General features: G+C 42.2%; 2 protein-coding genes across 8 annotated transcripts in view; one reads left to right on the top strand and one right to left on the bottom strand.

Annotated features, from left to right (window-relative positions):
- The window catches only part of SLC45A1 (solute carrier family 45 member 1), a 53,873-nt gene extending 52,348 nt beyond the window's left edge, over positions 1–1,525 (bottom strand). For 4 of the 6 annotated variants that reach the window (XM_085080131.1, XM_085080133.1, XM_085080132.1 and 1 more), the window contains exon 1: positions 306–1,525. The gene's annotated coding sequence lies outside the window, so the exon portion shown is untranslated. The remainder of the gene's footprint in view (positions 1–305) is intronic. The other 2 variants (XM_085080139.1, XM_085080138.1) reach the window with 2 other exon arrangements.
- Positions 1,526–9,043: 7,518 nt separating this feature from the next.
- On the top strand, positions 9,044–19,100 carry ERRFI1 (ERBB receptor feedback inhibitor 1). 2 transcript variants are annotated; one of them, XM_085080098.1, is made up of 4 exons: positions 9,044–9,155; positions 15,586–15,782; positions 15,904–15,980; positions 16,553–19,100. In XM_085080098.1, the coding sequence occupies exons 2-4, from the start codon at positions 15,661–15,663 to the stop codon at positions 17,746–17,748; spliced, it is 1,395 nt and encodes a 464-aa protein (XP_084936224.1). In that variant the 5' UTR covers positions 9,044–9,155; positions 15,586–15,660; the 3' UTR covers positions 17,749–19,100. The 2 variants fall into 2 exon arrangements, with proteins under 2 accessions (XP_084936224.1, XP_084936225.1); XM_085080099.1 differs by lacking the exon at positions 9,044–9,155 and adding an exon at positions 9,178–9,719.
- The last annotated feature ends 1,753 nt before the right edge of the window (positions 19,101–20,853 follow it).

The raw sequence follows: 20,853 nt of genomic DNA, 5'->3' as shown, positions 1-20,853 counted from the left end.
GAAGCTTATTTTCAAAGTTATAAAAAGAGTATTTAAGAGAAATCATCAACCCATCAGCAAAAAATCTGTTCTCTGCATAAACCCAAAATTCTCCATTGATACAGAGACAGCTTCTTTCCCTGCTAGAGTGTGGATATAATAAAGTACCTTGGAGAATAGGCCTGTATTACTAGAAATCATTTAATAGCAAAAACTTCATGGAGGCTTTACTCTGAAACCATTGCTTCCAACAAGACAAAAAACTTGGGAGATCACACCAGAATTAGAAAATGCCTGCGTGACTAGTCTGAGATTGAGCCACATACCTTTCCTTCCTCAAAAGACTATTTTGATAGCAGACTTGGTTCAGCTTATTTACAGGTTTGCAGGTCACTTTTTAACTTGTCAAAACATATGCCAGGCATGTGTGCAGCAGCCAGATAACTTATAATTTAAGTAATTTCTGAAAACAACATGCAGAAACAAACATTTAATACAGATGATTATCACTTATACTTTGATTTTGGCTTCATACTCCTATCTTTGCATCACTGTATTTAATTATACTCCACATTTCCTTCATGAGTCATCGTTGCATAACAAACCTGATAGCCACTTTATGGGTGTGTTGCAGGTTTGCACAATTAACTGAGTCTATTGGACTGGAAATGACGATTTGTATTAACTGAAAAGATCATGTGGCTGTACAGTTTGTGGGTGTTGGTTTATTAGAATGGAAAGTGCCAATTAGAGAAGGAGAAAACAAAGACAAACTAATTATGTTTTAAAGAGAAGTACCTATGACTTCCTGGAAATGCTGAAGTTTATCTGGGATACGATTCCCAGGTGCTAAATTACAAAGAAAATTATTCTTCCTGTGAGCATAAGCACGTAAGAATGGCAAAGGAGGAAGCACAGCAATGGAGGGAGCAAAAAACACAGAGAAACCTAGGAACAGAACAAGAGTTTCCACGCCAAGGCCACCAGCACTGTCACCACCACCCTGCAGCCCCTGCCCAGCAAAGTCTGCACAAGCTGGTCACACAGGGACTCATTGGGGACTATCTGCTCTGCCCTGAGCCCATAAAGACACTCAGTAGATCCTAGGAGAAGGAGAAGACATTTCCATCAACAAATACCAGCTCCCAAAACTGCAGTGACCCCACAGAGTGCAGTCTCAAGACAACAGCAATTTCTAGACTTGTGGGTTTAGGGTTTTGGCCATGCAGGTGCAGCCTCACCACTGAGCCCCTGCACCACTCTCCCTGCAGAGCTATTTCCAGCCATGCAACAGGAATATTTTAAGCTCAACAGCAAATTCAGTTTGATCATACTTTACTCTTCTTACCTTCTTTCAACAGCTCCACCTCGTTATCACAAATCCTTACAAAAATATAAACATCAGATGCCTCCAAACTGACTAAAGGTTATACATTCAACTAAGGTACTCACAGCATTTTGATTAACAGTTAGAAGATGATGCTTATGACAGACCAAACACCATATAATTTAAGTGTGCTAAAAATTCAAGCTAGTTACTTAAAATTGCCATGAATTATTCTGCCATGTATGCAAAACCAAGAGATTTCATAAATTAAGAAATTTACAAAGGATAATTAAATTTCAACATAGAAGTGAATTCAGTTCAGTGTTTGAAAAAACACTTGGTATAGTTCAAAATGGTAATTAAAGGAGGACAAAGTATTTTAGGTGGGTTTTTTTAGAGGGTGAAGGGAGGAGTGGAGAAACACAGAATCAGATTGTTCCCTTAATTTGTATTTTTATAATCTAGAACAACATTTTCGAACACTTCTAAATAAATATTTAAAATATCTACCAGCTATTTAATTCAAAGAGCTGAAAATCAGATACATTGATTAACTGATTTTCCCAGCAAAATCATTAGGTTCTGTAGAGGTTCACTTCTCAGAAAATTAGTGTTTTATTAGTAGGCATAAATATGCACTCAGGTAAGTAAGCATCACACTCTGGAATTAAAGCTTAGGGTCAGGGTCATTAATAAATACACATTAAAGCATATGTCAGATTTTGACAGGACAAAAAAAACCTCAGAAGCAAGTTTACCAGCACTGTCTCAATTTGTTGGGGGTGTCTGTGGTACAGCGTGAGTAGTGCAAATACAAACACACATCTCAAAATACAAATGCTCAGCAGACAGTTGTGTCCCCTTCCACATGCCCCATATAGGCAGAATCTTAAATATGAATAAAATTAACTTTATCCTGCTTGGGAATCAAGTTACAAAACTATTAATTTCTACAATGATGCACTTAGAACTGTTTCCAAATACTGTTTCTAAATATACAACTTTTCCACTGAAATTACTGGTTCAGAATGAGAACCAGATGAGCTCTACTCCCACTGTCCTTCCTGCTTAGTCTGCTCTTCCATGGCTCATCAAAGCTGCTCACTATTCCCCCTTCAAATCCTGTAAAATCTGTGGAATCTCCTTACCCTGTTTTCAGAGGTCTCAAAAATACCCATGTGATACACAAGGCATCTCAAGCTTCTCTGGGTTATATATATGTATTTTTAACAGCCTGCAGTACTTCTAGAAGGCTGTTAGTTTTGCTTACTCTTTCTGTAGAGATCACAAGCATGGATATTGATGATATTTTTGGGGAATCCATTCAGGGCAGGTAGCTCAGGGTGCAGTTCAAGCTGAGTTCTGGGTGGCCAGAGCACCAAGCAAGAGGTCCTGAACCGCTGAGCCTTTGCATAACAAAGGGTCTGGGGACCAATGGCCCAGCCAGGTGAGGGACACTCAGAGACAGACTACCGTTGTTTCCAATCCTGGTGAAGCCTTACTGTCTAACTATGACTGTAAAAGACTGATGACTTCTAGGCTTGCCAATACAAATACACAACAGTTACAGATACTAGCAATATTTAGGTACTTTTCAAGAGTCCCTGTTTGGTCCTGAAAACAAGGCTCTAGTTGTTTTGAAGAAGAAACACCTCTACCTGCAAAATACTGTGTGAGTACATCCAAAAGTTGACCGACAGACCACTTAGCTTTGCCACAAAGACATCTGTGGATGTAGTAAGATGACCGTGACAAAAACAGCACACTGAAAAAGGTAACAGAATACAACATGCTCTTGTGAAGGCTGAAAAGGAACTTCAGTGGTACTGCAGACCCTGACACTGCATATAGGTGGATTCCAAGAACTTGCCCCAAGCTGTCATTATGCACAACACTACAGTTGTGTGAAATAGCGTGCCTAAAGGGCACAAAACCACAACTGAGCCCGCCAGCTGACAACAAGCCCTCTGGCTCCTTCAGGAAGGAGATGGGATGCAACAGGGTAGTTAGACTGGGATTTGAGTCAGCTCCCCTGCTGATGTGCCCAGCATCCTGTTGCAGTGGGACATCTCTCGGCACTGCCCCAAAAGCATACAATGCCCGAACAGCACACAGTCTAACGGATTAAGGGAGCTCCGGGTATTTCACCAGACTAAAGCTCGGCTTCCTGATGACCAGTTTACATGCACAGTTTACATGCCCGAGAGCAAGAATGAACTCAGTGAGAGGACTGTGTAACGATGTGTGTACAGCAGGAGGAAGGAGGTAAAATTTCTGTGAGGTGTTCAGAAATTACAGAATGGATGGTAAAAAACAGATGTGGCTGTGGCCATTTCTGGGAAACACAAGTGTGAACAACCAGCTATTTTTAATTTATCGAGTTCCATTCCAGTCTAAGCTGCTACAGACTCTCTGTCAATATTTGTGTCCTTTTTTGATCTCTTCCCTCACTCGGCTTATGCTTATGTGCTGAAAAAGTCTGAGCACATGATTACCCCATTCAGGCAACATGCCTTTGAAATGGCTTTTTAATCTTGACTCTCCACTCCCTGACAGACTGAATTTTGCAGTATGTCTGTATTCCCTGTCTAGACACTTGAATATGCTAACCTCTAATTTAGCCCTCCTTTACTGACCCATGAGTTTCCTCCCTTCTGTGGGTCTTCTGGCTAAACTGGAAATGCAAGACACTCACTCTGCCCTATACCTGGCTGGTGCAACTGCATTCATACAAATCTGACCAGTGAAGTATGCACATGTTCCTCATTCAAAGCAACAAGGAATCCTTACACTGAAAAAGTTTTGTAGCACTCTCCTAACCCTGTTCCCTTTTTCACAGTCTCTAGACTCAAAGAGCAGCACAGTCCTTTCCTGAAAGGATTCAGGATACAAGCACAGAGACAAGGGCCTGAGCTGAATTTTGTAAGCAGAAATAAATCACTGTATACCCAGTTATATACAGAGAAAATGATGGAAGAGTCTGACTGAAATATAAAAGGGAATGAAAAATACAGATGTATTCCAACAGCAGCTATACTGCCCCAAATCCCAAGGTCCACCTAATCCAATACAGCCCTAGCATGGGGAAAAAAAGAAAACAAATGTTCAGGGCAGTAGGCAACTTCCTCTCACAATTCCCAGCAGTCTGATATAAGGCACTTTCCCTAGAGCCTTAATGGATTTTTCTTTCATCAGGCTTTCTGTAACTAGTTTTTGAAGCAAGTAAAACTTCTGGTATTTGCAGCATTCAGACAGAGATGTAATCAAGGTACACAGACAAGAACTCACAAAAGCCATGCTGTATTTCCACTTTTAGATAGTATGTTTGCATCACAAACCACTTCCACATGCCTGAAGCATAAAAGATTTGCTATCTGTGTCAGCTTCTACAGATGGCTTAAGAGGCAAATTAGCATTATCCAATTGCTTTAAAGCCTTGTATAGGGACAATTCACACAAAGACTGAGTAATGGCCCCTGTTCAAAGCTGAATTTCAGCATCAGGTCTGTACAGTTGTATGTTAACCTTGTTATGCCAGTCTGCACTGCTGATCTGTGAATGTGCCTTAACTCAGTCTCAGCCCCTTCCCTACCTTCCTCTATCTCACAGGACACCATACAGCATCCCCTCTACAGTAAATACAGAAGTATAAAGGCTAAATGCTTGTAATTTAGGCAATATTTTTCCACTCATGTACCAGTACATCAGGTTTACAGCCACTGCACCAGTCTCTGACTTCTTGTCAGTTCAGTGAGACTACAGCAATTCAACTGTGTCCCTTACATGGTTTTTCCCCTAGAATTAACATACTTAAGTTGATTTCCCTCACTTTAGGGTGGTACGTGTTCAAGACTTAGGTAACTAAGAATTTTATTATCTGCATAGTTTGTTTACATTATCATGTCAGAGAGTGCCACCAGACTCCACGTTCATATGTAGATCCACTCTGCCAGATTACCACAAAACAGAACAAAAGATAAGTACCTGAATAAGATAAAATGCAACCACATAAGGATTGCACCGTTTAACTCCTACTGTGCACATCTTGATTCTGCTGCAGGCAAAGGCTGTGATTTTTAAGAAAGAGCTAAGAGCCACATGATAACTCATTTCTTTTGGAAGTCAGCATCCAAGCCGAGGCCAATGTCTTGAATTTTAATCTGTCGAATAATGCCAGAATCCAGGACTTCTCATGATGGAAAGATTTAATCATAAACCACCTTCTGCACTGCATTTTGCTGGGTTTGCTTGTCCCAGGCAATGTCCTACTAAAGGGTTCATAAAGGCTACATTTGAAATAACTTATGACACATAATCCTGGCTCTGCAGAGGGACCTCTGGAGGTGCAGCAGGAGTGTATCCACACCACCCTCACTCACACAACTAGTCATGCAAAAACTGACACCACAGCATCCAACTTGCACTTTGTTTACCTCTCTTCAGGAAAGCTTTTCCTCTCTGATGACTGACCACAACCACCTTTTCTAGTCATTAACAAGGCCAAAAAGAAAAGTGTCTAAGCTACTTATTCCCTTTCAGGTAACCAGACAGGAGGCATGCTTACAAAAGAGCATGGAAAAAAAAAACCCAAGCTTCCTGCTCAAGAGCATCTACCACAAATAAGTACGATTAAGCAATAATACAGCAGCAGCTACTGTAAAACAAAGTTGTTGTTTATGGAAGTTGGCTTAAAAAAAAAATCACAATCATCTAAAGAATGACTGTACAGAAGCTTTATCTGATATTTGATATCCAAATAAATATCTACCATTTTCTACTAAGTCTTTCAGTATGAAGTTTTTTGTAATTTTCTAGCTTCCTAAAGAGATTTTGCCTTTTGCTTCCCCAGCTGCTGCTTTACATGTATGCCTTTCTCCTCTCAAAACAAACAGAAGTAGCAACTGAAAAATTTAAGTGTTGAAAATGGGAAATATCAAGGGGACCAAGATCATTGGAAAGGTACAGGCTGCAAAGCAAAGCTGAAAATGGGACAACTGATCAAAGGAAATCCAGTATCTCTGAGATTCCCTCTGCAAAGAGAATCTTTGAATGAAAAGTAGTATCACAAATGAAAGTCCATGCTATTCTTTTTTTCACAGAATTCAGACATTTCACTTATTAAATAGAGACAAATCTGCTATCCATCTCCAAACCTGGGTACAGGAGATGTTTAAGGTCTCTTGTAATACTACCTGCACTGGTTTTTTTAGCAGACTTGTTATTAGTATTGATGACCCACGGTGTTGAAGACTACTTAGGAGTTAGTCTTTAGGGCACTAAGCAAATTACAAAAAGTGGTTTACACAGGCCTACAGAACTATGAGGTGGTTGCAAAGAAGGGAGAGAAATGGAAATGTAACTGTTGGTGCAGAATTCCATTTCCTCTGTCCTCAAGTCAGCACAGAAACTATTGCAAGTGACACCATTACTGAACGTTTTTATTCAGTAGAACCATCAGAATTTAAGGCAGTGGAATTTTAGAGAACAAAGGCCACAGGTAAACTTATTTAACAGTAGAAGACAAAAATGCCACACAATTACATGCACACGAACTAACTCCTAAATTATCTAAGAGGATAAAACCAGGCCTGCTGATAGAAGTAAAGAGGCCACAGAGTAACATCTGTAGGGAATGCCAGAAAGACCTTTTCCTGAATCAAAGATTCTCAGGTAAAGTAGCCAAACATCTATTATTCCTTATGTTCCACTACAGAGGCACAACAGGAATTTGATCTACTGAGGTGATGTCAACTCTCTGTGAAAAACATTTTAAAGACAAGTTTGTCTTTTGTATCCATTCACTACAACATTTAGAGCCATTTGCACTATCAGTCAGTATGTACATCAACACATCAGAATTTTTAAAAAAATAAATAAATAAAAGAAGACTTCTTTCTCCTCAACACATATGTGCAATCAGGACAATTTAAACTTGAGATAACTCATGTTGCATGGCCAGCTTAGCCACAGAAACAATTAGTCACAGTCCTCAAGTCCAGAACAATAGCAGTACAGCAAATACTTGGAAGCAGTCTTTGAGCACGTACAGTTCAGCACAAGCCACTGCCACCAGCCTGTGTCCAGAACACAAACATCCTGCAGTCTCACTGATAAGTGTGCCCCAATTCATCAAAATCACAAACCTTCACTTAACTGCTCCCCTCTTACCTTTTGATGGCTTCTACCTCCCCTTGTATTCTTCTCCCTCTCACCCATATAACATGTCCAGTCAGCTTAGAGAGATCTCTTCATTTCTCACTCTGAAAATCTTTCCTAGTTTATAGGCTTGCCCTTTCTCCTCACACCACCTGTATTTTTACAGCAGTACAACAGTTCTTGTGATAAAAATACAGAGCAGATCTTACTGTCCCTAAGAACAAGGGCAGGAGGCTTTCACCAGAGGTCAACAGAAACCCCAAAGAGAAAACAGAAGTCAACTGCAGACATGCACCACATCATGCAGTGAAATCAAGCTTTCTTCTTTCTCAAAATATCAGTAACTCTTCCAGTTCAAAGAGGACAGATAGAAGACACAGTTTGTTAATCCTAATGTTAGCAACTCTCAGCTCTGGGAGTTTTAAGAGTCCTGCACTGACACTTCTTTGTCCAACAAAGAAATTATTGCACTGAACAGCAGAACTGATCAGAAGCCTTATTCACATTGTCTATGCTACAATGAACAGCATCACCCATAAATGCTCACAGAAGTCTTTTAACAGAAGCTTTCACCATGAATCCTACTGTTCTGACCACTGTACTTTATTTTGCCACCACAAATCTATCTGTCAAATCTGTGACAGTCCAGCCACAATTTCGCAAGATGCCAAATAAATCATTACACACAAAGACGAATTTATTTCACCAAATATGCCTGTTTCAAGAAAACTGACATTCACAGGACCAATTCCTACAACAGTGAAAGGTCTGGTGTTTTATCTCCTTCCCGTAATATGAAGGACAGGGACTTCCTGTGAGTAAAGAACACTCGGTCACCACACGCGTGGGCAAGGCTTGGCCCCACCTCACCGCCCGACCCGTTTACGAGAGAAAATGATGCGGCAGCGACGGGGAAATCGCGGGGAGCCACGGCCGCCGCCTCCCTCCGGCCCGGAGCGCCGCCAGGCCCGCCCGAGCCTGCCGGGAGAGCGAGCGCTCCCTGCTGCCGGCGGGACACGGCCCCGAGCCCGGGGAGACGGAGTGAGGAGCCTGACAGCGGCGGGACCGGGACAGGCCGGAGGGGAACGGCACGAATGACTGCCGCCCCGGGAAACGGGGCCTGGGGACAAAGCGGGGAGCGGCGGGCAGTTCCCTGAGGGATGGGATTAGCGCCCCGGCCAGGGAAAGCCAAAGGGCCAGAGCAGGGCAAGACGCCGAGCGCTGGCGAAGCGAGCGGCACTGCCTCAGCATCCCCCGGCCGGGCGGCAGAGCTCCTCGCCGCGGTTCTTCAGCCCCGCCTGGCGAACACGGCGCTCACTGAGCCCGGAGGCGGCCGGTCCCGCAGGCCCGGGCGGAGGGGCTGCCAGGGCGGGGGCGGTGCCGCCCAGAGGGCGCCCCGGGGCCGTTCCCGCCGGCGGGCGCGGAGCAGCGGCTGCACCGCCAGCGCACAGCTCCCCGCCGCGCCCCCGCGCCCGGCGGAACCGGAAACCGCCACACCGCCCTCACGGCCGCGCGCGCCGCCCCTTTAGGGCTCCCGTGACGAACGCGCCGCGCGGGGCGGGGCGGGGCCAGCCTAGGCTCCGCCCCCCTCCATAAGAGCGGCGGCCGGCGCGCGCCGCGGCAGTGACCGGGCGCTAGGGCGGCGCATGCGTGTGGCGCCGGCGGCCGCGCGGAGCTGCGCGACACTGTCGGGGTGAGTGACGGACGGCCCCGCGGCGCCTCCCGCGCCCCTCGCCGCCATGCCGCTCCCCGCGCCCGCCCGCCGCTCCAGGGCTGCCCGGCAGCGCTCGGCCGCGGCTCGGGGCCGCCCCGTCCCGTCCGTGCTGCGCCGGGCCCCGCCGCTGGGGAGAGGAGCGGGGCCGGCGGATCGGGCGGCACACGCGGGTCGGTCGGGCCGCGGCAGCGGGGTTGGCTGAGCCCGCGGCCCGCAGCGGCGGCGCGGCCCTCGGCGGCGGGCGTGAGGGGTGGCGGCGGTGGCGCCGGGCCGGGAGGAGCCGGGAGCGCGTTTGTGGCGCTGTGCTGAGGGGGTGGGGGGGCGGCAGGGCCGGAGCGCCCCGGGCTGCGGGCTGAGCTCGGTGCTGCACCGGCCCGACCGCCGCGCCGCGAGTCCGAACGGGACGGGACGGGACCCACCCGGGGTCAGCGCAGCCCGTAGCCGCATTCTTGGAAATCAACGTGGCGTGCCACGCGTTTTCTTCCCGACCCGAAACAGTATCAGTGTTCTCTCACTCGCTCCCGAGCTGCTCCTCTGGCTGCTGTGAGTAAACAAGAGACCGCACTGTGGGCTCGGGCTCTGCGCTTCGCACTCTAATTTAGGATGGCTTAATTTAGAATAAACATTTCTTTGTGACTTAATGCCTCATTACGCACTTAGGCTCGATTTTCTAAAATAGCCAGTCTGCGGTGGTTAAATCTGGAGCCATCGCCGTACCCTTCAGTATTGACAGAGCAGCATGTGACAGCAGGGCGAGCAGAGGCTGGGAGGCTGCAGTGCTCTCCTGTCAGTGCAGCACAGATTAAATGCCCTGTGCAGTGCTCTGAAGCAATCAGCAAAAAAATTATTATGCCTGATTTAAAGATAACAGTGCCTCATTACATATTAACTGGATGGGAAAGGCTCTGGGGGCAAGGTCTCTTTGGTCATTTTGGGAATACCTGGATCTTTGTTATACTGGAATGGCAGGGGAATGATGCCTCTGCATCACAGATGCATTTGTGAATTGCATTTATAATCTAGTTGAACTGCTCGATTCACCTCTTATTATTCACTCGGTTTATTTTATGCACAAAGCTAGTTTTCTTTCCTTAGCAATTGACCTATATGGGATAATTTTCTGATTTTTTTTTTAATACAAACCTACCTTTTGAGGTGGGGGGCATATGTTCTTGGTGAAGCCCTGTGTCTGCCATGCTCTGCAGTACAGGAATTATTTCAGAGAAAAACAGTTCCAGTTCTCTGTAGTGGAAAAGAGAATTAAAACTTATCACAGTGTGTCTAACACTATGGTTATGACTCTGAGTCAGCCATAAAGGAATTATTATTTCCTGAATGTAAGCTGTCTATATTCACATTAAAATTTTCAGGAGGGTGAAGTACCATACCTTAAGCATGCATCTAAAATCTGACAAGCAGAGGCAAGGCAATTGTCTTGCTATTTAATTATTAGTTTTCTACTGGCAATTTACAGGTTCCTCCCATTTGCTGTGTAGGACTGTGAAATGGTAGCCCAAGTTTTAACTGAACTCAAACTCCTTGGTGAACTGCAGTTCTTTGAATATACTCCAAACTAGCTGACTATTGTAATCTCAATAGAGAGTTTGTCTGCTGTTCAGTGGATTTGTCTGTAGTGTACCCATAGGATTAGTTTTAATTGCAAGCACCCATGAGCTGTCTGTTTACTAAGTGATCATAGTCTTAAATTCTTTACTACAGAATGGTTCGTTTCTGGTTGGCAGAATGTGTAGAAAAATATCTCTAAGTTAAGAATGTAATTCATTTATATAATGACTGTAAAGAATATAATTCCTATAAATGGAAATACCTTCTGAGGCCTGTATCTGAGCATGATTTGGCCTGTGACTCAGAGGAATACTCAACTGTGGAGGTTTGGTGTGTAGTAAAGAATATCTAATTATTTATTAAATTAATAGATTTAAACTAGCCTTCTCATGAGGCTGTTTCTGCTAAGTGTTGGTTACTTAGCATTCATCTAGCTGCAAAGACAGGAGTACTTGAGGGATAAGAACTAGAGAAACAGAGTTTTTAACAGGTTTTTTCAAGTATTTGGAGTTCCAGAAAGTATATTAACAGCTCTTAGGTTTTTAAAGTCCAGTTGGAAGTCTGAGATACTTAATTATTCGAAGAGGTGGTTCTATCTCAGGTACTTATATTAAATAGAAAGTCAGAGGAGAAAAAGGAAATTACATCACATTGTCAAATAAGGAACAGCTAGCTGGAGTGGATGACTTGTAGTGCAAAAATGTGCCCCTCCTCCTGTGAATTGCTTCTGAGATTTGTTAAAGATAATGTGGTGGCAAGGTGAGCAAAAATAGGTTGTGGATTTAAGGTAGACACGTTTCTTCCCCTCCCAGAAGGGGTAAGTAGGTCTTATTTTTTTTCTTCCTCTCTTTCCCATTTCTTACAAGAAGTATATAAGCTCCTTGTCAAGAGTGTTTTTCTTATAAAACCTGTCCAAAGTTTGTAGAGGCATTCAGAAATCTGTACAGCAAATTGCTGTATTCTATACCCATCAAGTGAAACATTCTAGAGCATGCTTTGGTCTGCTGTGCATACCAGAAAGGTTTTCTTTGTTATGAACTTGACTGTACTCAAATATTTGGTTGCACTGGGGCTGAGAGAGCAGGGAACAGAGTAACAAGATTCCGTGTGTGATCAGTGATAGGTGTTGAGCTAAAATACATGCAAATGCTTCTTAGTTTCTAAACAGACGATTCCTGTTGTTATAACACAAGTATTTATTAATATGTATGTGTATGAAAGCTGTATATTTGGGATATTTGCTGTATTTTAACTTAACCACAGAAATCTTTCCAGATTTCACACTCTGTAGATACTCTGCTGTTCATGGATACATTTGACTATTTTCAGTTTACACATAGCCATCCTGTTGAAGTCTGAAGGTATATTTCGCTTTGTGAAAAAAAAATTTTAAAATCCATCTTATCTCCAATACTTGGTATTATTTATATTTGTTAATACAAGCAGACCTGGGTGATTACAAATCCCTCCTTTGCACTGTTACCTTGCCTTACAGAGAATGGTGTTGATAGCTTCCTAATGCACCAGCAAACCTTTGAATTGCCTTGGCCTGTAAATGCCCTATAGAAATTACCAGCTCTGGTTTTAGTTCCTTTTCCATTTCTTTTGAATAACACAAACTGTAACATTTTCAAAAGTGCTTCGAGCTTCCTAAATGCCATAAACTGTGCAAAACTAGGTCAGACAAGCAGAGTAACTGAAAGCCCATTCTGTGCAAATAAGCAGCACACAAGTGTGAGATCAGGAATGCTTCATTACTGCCTAGTGACCATTTTCTTTAGCAAATACAGTTTGATGATATTTATGGTTTAGATCCTTAAACTTTAAAGGAAGCAGACTTGGGACAGCAGTTAACAGTGAAAACTGTTGATGTTTAGATCTTCATGGCTGACTTTTGTAAATTTTACTCTTTCCTTAAAAGCAGTTACTAGAATATAATATGTACTACACTGCTTTAGTAAGAGCATGCTGTCTAAAATACAAAGTTTGTACTCAATTACATGTTCTCTCCCTCTCAAGATACTGTCTTCAAACAAGCTTATGCATGTTTTAAAATACACCAACTCTCTAGACTCCACTGAAAAAGTAACTAGGTGGTTTAGTGAAAGAGCACTACCTCTCTTGATATCCTAGCTTAAGGCACAGAGGACAGTTTCATAACTCTCTGAAATGTCAAGGCAAATCACCTGTGAATTCGCAAAGAGGTCATTGATAGATCCAAGTTTTATGGCTGTATAAATTGTGCTTTATTTTCAAAAAAAATAAAGACTCAGTGAAACAAGTGAAAATTTGCTTTTCCTAGAGTATGTAAATATTTAAGTCTGTTTCAGACGTTGAGCTTAGCATTCCAGAGGGATTTCAGAGAGGTGATTGTGCAACTATCAGTCTTGAGAGCTAAGATTTAGACAGCATTCAGAAAGCTGACACAGTAATTACTAGTAGTGGTTTAGGCGTGGGATTTGGTGGAGGTTGGGCTTCTTACCAAGCCCTGCCAGGGTTGTATGTTATCACAGCTAGCACGTTACATGTGCTCTCAAACTACAGCAGTTGTTCCCCCTCCACTCATTTTTTAAACCATAATCAATGTCTCATGGTCCTGTCAGATCTTGTACACACACTGAGGTGGAGTATGATCATTTGCTGACTAATCAGTGTTCTGTACCAGTGCTTTTTTAACTCGTGACTTTCATTGGACTTCAGAAATACTGAAATGGACAGCAGCATTAGCCTGAAGTTCTCTAATTCATTCTCCTTCATTTCTTTTGTAGATTTGTTGCTTATAGGATAGGATCTGTGAGGCACAAAAAAATCACTGGTCAATAGAGTGTGAGCTGATAAGATGGATGTTGGAAATTTTGTTGATATGAAGTAATTTTAGAATTGGTGCTATATGTGTACTGTGCTGCTTAATTAAGTAATTTTGACAAATTAGTATCTCCAGTGTTCTGCTCCCCCTTAGACAGTGGTTCTGCTTGCACTATGTTACTGCTTCCCAAGGCTCTGTGTTTTTATTTAATATTGCTATGAAATATCTGCAATTCGTGTTACTGGGAAGGGTCCAACTGAAGTGTGTTATGCAAAAATTTCCAGGGTTAAGCTAGCTTTTTAAGGAGGTTGTCTGAAGAGGAAGAATATGGTCTTTACTAAAATCAAGAGGGCTGAATGAAGTAGGACTGTCCTGCAGTACATAGAACATTGGTTTGCCCCCTGTTCCATTCTATTAAAGTCTCCTGTCTAGAGTTATTCTGAAATGCCTGCCTAAAATATATTGGGTATCTGGCAGGGAGTAAAACAATCCCACTTCTGTTGACACAGACAGTCCTGATTAAGAAAATCACACTCTTAAAGAGAATAGGATTAGGTCTCACACATCATAAATGTACATATGGTCAGAAGTTCTTAAGATGATCAATACTAGACCCAATTCAAATTTGAAAGAGCACAGCGGAGTTGTTATTCTCAAACAGTTGTTTATAAATTGCAAATAGTGATGCTGGATTGCAAACTAATGCTGGGGCACCTGGTTTACAGTCCTGCTTAGGAGTCTGCCCATCCCTCACACTGCAGCCAAGTAAAATGGATCTTTCCTCCTAAAGGAAAGTTAAACATCTGCACAGAATGCCTGGTTTTGGACAGATTTACTGTAAGCATAAGCTACTACCTTGTGTCTGTACCCCATCTTCTTGCAGTACCATACTGTGAAGGGATTTTCTTGCCATGTTTGCTGAGCAGTGATGTAGCCTGCCCTCAGTTGTTGGCTGACTTTTCCTTAGGTGGAATTCTTTTGGTGGAGGGGTACGGAGAAGTTCACATTAATATTATATGGTGATAGTATTGATTCTCAAGAGAGATAAAATTAAACTGTTTTGGGTGGCGTTTGGTTTGGTAGGTTTTTTGTGTGTGTTTTTTTAAACAGACCTTATTCCACTTGCTGAATTTAGGATATTTGTGTAGATGAAGCAGAGACCCAGAGAACATCTTTGTTCATAGTCTTGGACTTAATTTTTCCTGACTTCAGAATGCTGACTAATTTTTACATTGCCCCTTCCCCTCCCTGATCAATTTCCTAAACAAAGTCCTGTGAGTCAAATTGTTCTGTAGATTGTGATTACTTACGCAATATATAGCAATTGTCATCATATTTTTTCTGTTGTAAATGGGCCAGATAAAGCATTCTTCACACATCCAAAATAGATTTGAATGCAGCAGGGCAGTTTCAGCTGAGATTTTTTCAAATCACTAGATTACCAATTTGTTTGAAAGAGCTAGAAGACTTGAGGCTGTTTTAAAGTATCTTCATGCTTCAGTTTGTTTCAAATAGTTACTGTTTTATGCAAAAGAAGTTTTAGAGTTTTAATTCAAGTAGTCAATAATTCTATTTATTGGAGCAAAGGCTATGGAATATAATACTTAACAGCAAACTAGGCTGTTAACATGTTGGCTAGACTGGAAACTAAAATCTTTAGCAGAAAGATACAACTAGAGATAGCTACTAGAAGGTTAGAACATTCTAGAAAACGTCTTTAAAACATTTTTTGTGTGAATAACTAGTAGTTTATGTTCAAGAACTGAAGTTGTGGATACACAATTGCTGTATATCAATACCTTTGCTTAACATATTTTTCCTTTTTTCTATGCAGTTCAGTTCTTTTAAGAGAACTTACCTGTTTCGTACTTTAATTTTACAATCAGACTCAAGAAGTTTGATCAAGTTTTCCATCTGGCAAATATTAGGACAGAAGGCCTTTCTACAGAGCTATTTAATTCCTTGAATACTGACATTTCAGATGAGAGATGGAACATCAGGTTTGCATTTCTGATATTTATGTCCTCTCTCTTGAAGGGAATGAAAACTGCAGGAAACCTGCCAAGTCCTGAATACAAAGGTTTGTGAGACATCCTCAGAGAACACTGCACGATGTCAACTGCAGGAGTTGCTGCTCAGGAGATGAGAGTCCCGTTAAAAACTGGATTTCTTCACACCAGTCAAGGCATGGGCAGTCTGAAAAGTTGCTGGGGTACCCACAGTGGATTTGAAAAGTGAGTGAGGCTGAAATTTGTCTATTGCATCTTGAAGTATATGAAATTAATGTTACAAATACTTGTGCCAGTAACGACCTATGGTTTATTTACAGTGAAGGATTTCTTTTTTTTCTCCTAGTACTTTCTTTAATGTGGACCCTATAGCAGTGACATATAATTTAAACCCATCAACGGAGCAACATTTGCCATCCATCGGTAAGTCCAAAGTCTGACGCATTGGTTAGGAAGTGTAAAGGATTTGTCTTGGGCAAACCCTGCGGGCCTCGCTGACACCATGCTGCGGGCTGGGCCGCGCTGCCCCCTGCTGGCACCGCGGGAAACTGCGCCTCTGCCGATCCAGCCAACAAAACCACTTTTAAATAACGTGATTGAGTTAAAACAAACAAAAAAACACACACCCACACCCTTGTGATTGTACTTTGGAGGCCTCCGAAGTTCCATTACACTTTTGACAGAATAGCACTTTTTCTTGATCCTGTGCTGGAATATTTCTGTCTGTAGCTCTCTTGCTTATGCTTGAGGTCTCTCAAATGACCTCATTTAACTGGAGCACTGGTCTAAAACAATAAGATAATCTGCTGCTTTCTTAACTAAATGCATAAATCCATGACCAGATGAGATCTGTAATACCTGCATTTCACTACCTGGAGTCATTAAACAGACATCACTTGTTGTTACATTAGAAGGAATGAAATATGCAGTGGCAAAGTCATGTGCTGGAGTGTTTTACTTAGGAAAGTGTCTCTAAGAATTTCTCACCTTTTTAGGGCACTCTTCCAACCAGGCTTCCATGAATGACCACATTGCTGGAAGTTGCATCCAAGTCCCATCTCAGAAATCCAGTCCACCTCCTGTAAGTCCCAAAAATGAACATCCAGTTTCAAGATACGACGACCATCTTGTTCCTGGCTTTAGTAAACTGTCACTAACCATGGGCTGTGTTTCTGAAGAAACACCTCCTCACATGCCAATAAAAAATGGACCAATTCACTTTCTGTCTGCATCTTGTAATGATCGCAGCTCCAGGCCACTACCCCCTCTGCCTATATCTGAAGATTTTACTCCAGATGAGGTTGACAAAGAGGTAGAATTCCTGACTAGCTCAGATACTGACTTTTTGTTAGAAGACTATGAACTTCCTGCTTTTAAATCCAGTGCTCCAAGCCGTCGGAGCTTTAGGGGCTGTGGACAGATCAACTATGCATATTTCGATACTCCAACAGGACCAAAACCAGAAGATGCCAACCCTACACAAAGCCTAAATGTGTACATATCCAGTATTTATCCTCCTCCACAGCAGCTGCATCGACGCCTGCGAAGGTCCCATTCTGGGCCAGCTGGATCTCTCAACAAACCCATAGTAAGACTAACTGGACACTTAAACAGGTCATCTCCAACTTCTGATGAAGATAAACCAGAGGTTCCACCGAGGGTTCCCATACCCCCAAGGGCTCTCAAACCAGACTACAGAAGGTGGTCAGCAGAAGTGGCTTCCAGTGCATACAGTGATGAAGACAGGCCTCCCAAGGTGCCCCCCCGAGAGCCTCTGTCACGCAGCAATTCCCGCACCCCCAGCCCCAAAAGCCTTCCGTCATACCTCAACGGGGTCATGCCCCCCACCCAGAGCTTTGCTCCTGACCCTAAATACGTCAGCAGCAAAGCTCTACAAAGACAAAATAGTGAAGGATCTTCCAACAGGGTCCCCTGCATTCTTCCAATTATTGAAAATGGTAAGAAGGCCAGTTCAACGCACTACTATCTGCTACCAGAGAGACCTCCATATTTGGACAAGTATGAGAAATTCTTCAGAGAAGCAGAGGAAAGGAGCTCTAACACTGAGGTTCAGTCCTGGTCTGGTGACTGCACAGCCACCTCAGCCACAATAAAGCTGGACTCAAAACCCAGAATGGACATAGGTGGTCCCCTGAAACGAAAGCACCTGTCCTACGTGGTGTCCCCTTAGTGTCTGGGAGCACAGTCTCAGCTCAGATGTTGGGGATGGAGCTGAACTTTTATCTTGTTACAAAGTTCTGACGGTTCACAGATAATGAAGTAGGAGCAGTTTGTCCTCTGAGAACTGGAAAGTGGATGGTAAAGTCCTCTTATGCTGCATATATTTGATATGTTTCTTAAGACTTTTTTTTTGTCTTGGTATGTAAGCTGAAAACCTACAAAGATTCTGCAGAAACATAGAGGGATAGTAGTCACAGTTGGCCAGTTGTATGGTACCTAGATGAACATATTTGGTAGTCACATTATTAAAAAATAATTTTGAAAATCCGTCTTTGCTTAAGAGTCACTTATAAAGCAGACAACAGACCAAGTAATGCAGTACAGTTTTTGTATCGGGTATTTTCCAAAATTTCTTTTACACAGTAAATTCTACTGAGAACAGACTCTTGTCTTCTTTGACTAGGATATGTCAGCCTGATAAGAAGGTAACTGCAAGATCTGATACCCACTTCAAGACTTGGCAGACATATTGGAAGTGCATTTTGAAAGATTAATCTATCTTACAAATTAATTTGATGCTAATAGACTTTTAAAGTGAGTTAGGTTTTGTGAATTCACTTGCTAGACACACTTGGCTCAATTTTGCAGTTCTTCCTAGAAGAGACTTGGACCAGCTATTGCTAAGCCTCTGCTGCTGCTCTTTTCCTGCTGGATCCTAGAAATGTGTGAATGTGTCCTGAGCAGCCACAGGGTTGCTATTAGGTAGGCAGTAACAACTATGTGCTCACCTAGAGTCTGAAATTATGACTGTATTAAATACAGAAACACAGCACAAGCTGGTCTTGTGTTCTGGTTTCTGTTCAGTATTTTAGGGGAGGAGGAGGAGGGTATGAGGAAAAAACATGATTCCATTTATGAACAGTATCAGTCCCATCTCTTGCTGCTTCAGATGCTGCTTTCTTGCTGTTTCATTTTTCCTCACTGTGCCTCAGCCATTCACTGAAGTTCACTGAGGTGCCACCTTGGCAGTTTCTCGTGCTCAGTTTGGTTACATTTATCCTCTTACAGATAAGCACAAGAGAAAGGGTGCTCATTAACAGGGGTACAGAAGATGAATGTGTTCCTCCTAACAGAAGTAAACAAGGTGTTTACAGTTTAAACTGCTGAATGAGATGTTTGAGCTATTTTAAAGCTTACTTTTTATTTGTTTTAGTACAAACTAAATGAAGGTGAAATACATGCTATAGAAATGCACTGATATTTCTGCATCGTGTACAGTATTGAATAAAAATAATTCACTTTGTATTTTGAATATTGTCATGTCTTGAGTTTAATAAAGTTATAAAATACTTATTTATGATACATTTTGGTTTTTGCTTTATTGAATAGTTTATGCAATTGTGCATTTTAGTTCTGCATTTACTGGAAAGCTCAAAGTCAATAATGTTAAATGTGCAACAGATGTTGAATTCAGCTTGCATTTAATTAGAATTGAAATTTCTGCATAAGTGTTCAAAACTCGCATTGCACACCATTAATTTTAATTCCACCTTACTAACCTGACAGCATGGTATCTATAGTTTTGTGCTGACAATAAAACATCCTGTAAGATTGTGTTATCTGGCCTAACATTAATGATTTTGTTTTTTTCTAGAGTCACCTATAGCATGTTAGCCACCATCGTACAGGAAGGAGAGGGCAGTAGTGTTCCTGTCTTCAATTTCTCACCTGGTAAAAAAATAACTCGTTTGTATATTAAGGGTGACTGAAGAAGAGCTACTCATGTTCTGAGGGATGAAAAAAGCTTGAGTATAAATAGCATGGTTAAAAGGGGAAAGAAATTGTGAATACTTACCATAAAGCAAGTGCATTTCACCATAGTATGTAAGCCATGGATAAGGTTACTGAGGATACAGAGCATCACACAACTCTGATCCTCTGGCTGTGCATGCAGGTAAACACTTGCCTTGATCTGGCAATCTGTGTGTTTCTGTCAGTAGGCTTATTTCAGAACAAAACAGGGTACCTGGAATTGTACTGAATGTGAAAAATGTCAGATGCAGTCTTTCAGTAATGCCAAATCCCTTGGCTCTTTTACCTTGGAGTTTTGCTAAGCTTCATTCAGGAAGGTGCTTAAATACCTACTTCTGTGCCAGAGCACTAAGAGCCCATACAGATAGGCTTCAAAACATAAACAAGTTACCTAATCCTGTGCACGGCTGTCAACCCTCACATTCAGCCTACTGAAAGCTCTGCTTTCCCTCCACCCCCTGGATTCTTCTAAGATGGAAAAGGTAACATTTGTACTTCAAACTGCTCATATTTAAGGGGAAGGTTGCAACTCTAGGACCCCAAAATAAGGTACCCTCTCACTTACACCATCACTGCTGCAGCAAACAGATCGACACTGCCAAGCTGCAGCTCTTCCCTTGTAGACTGTTAGAGTTGGCACAGACTCAGTGGTTTAACTCCTGTAGAACTCCATCTAAACCCAAGCAACTGCCCTGAAAATCTCTCCTGGCTTTTGCCTTTGGGTCCCACTCCACTCCTCGTACTTCAACACCCCCAATTTTAGTCTAAACATATCTTTTATGTTTTAAACATAAACATATCTTTTATGTTTTATCTATACAGGGTACTTTTTACAGTTTCTCCAGCCCTGCATGCCAGCATGTATTTTCACTTGTGTTAGCAATAAAGGTTCCCTAAAAAACTGCTAATGTGGCAGTAGAAGGTTTTTTACTTGAGCTGCTTCTGCATACAAGCTATTTGCATATTTATAGTGCTAAAAAGCTTAAAACCATTGTTTTACACATAAAACTTGTGCTTTTGAATGGTTTTACATAACCTTTTTTGAAATTCCTAAAATATTTAAGACTTAACCTCAATTTGTTTTCTTCCTAAAAAAAAAAAAATCATCCTCCTTTCCTCAGAGTATTGTTATTGACTACTACTCAGTTCTGAGTATTAAAAACAACAAAAAACGTTACTGTAGTGATGCTGGCTTTCCTATTTTGTGCTGTGTCAGCTGAATTATAGCACAATGTTAACTTTTCAGAAGTTAAGCAAGGAACTGCTTGGCTGTGAGGAAGACATTCAAACAGGTTACAGAGTT

Source organism: Lichenostomus cassidix, chromosome 21 (assembly GCF_008360975.1).
Source record: "Lichenostomus cassidix isolate B80296 chromosome 21, HeHo_3.0, whole genome shotgun sequence".
NCBI classification, from domain to species: Eukaryota; Metazoa; Chordata; class Aves; order Passeriformes; family Meliphagidae; genus Lichenostomus; species Lichenostomus cassidix.
Note: the sequence above shows the minus strand (reverse complement) of the source record. Positions and strands in the feature narration are given on the sequence as shown.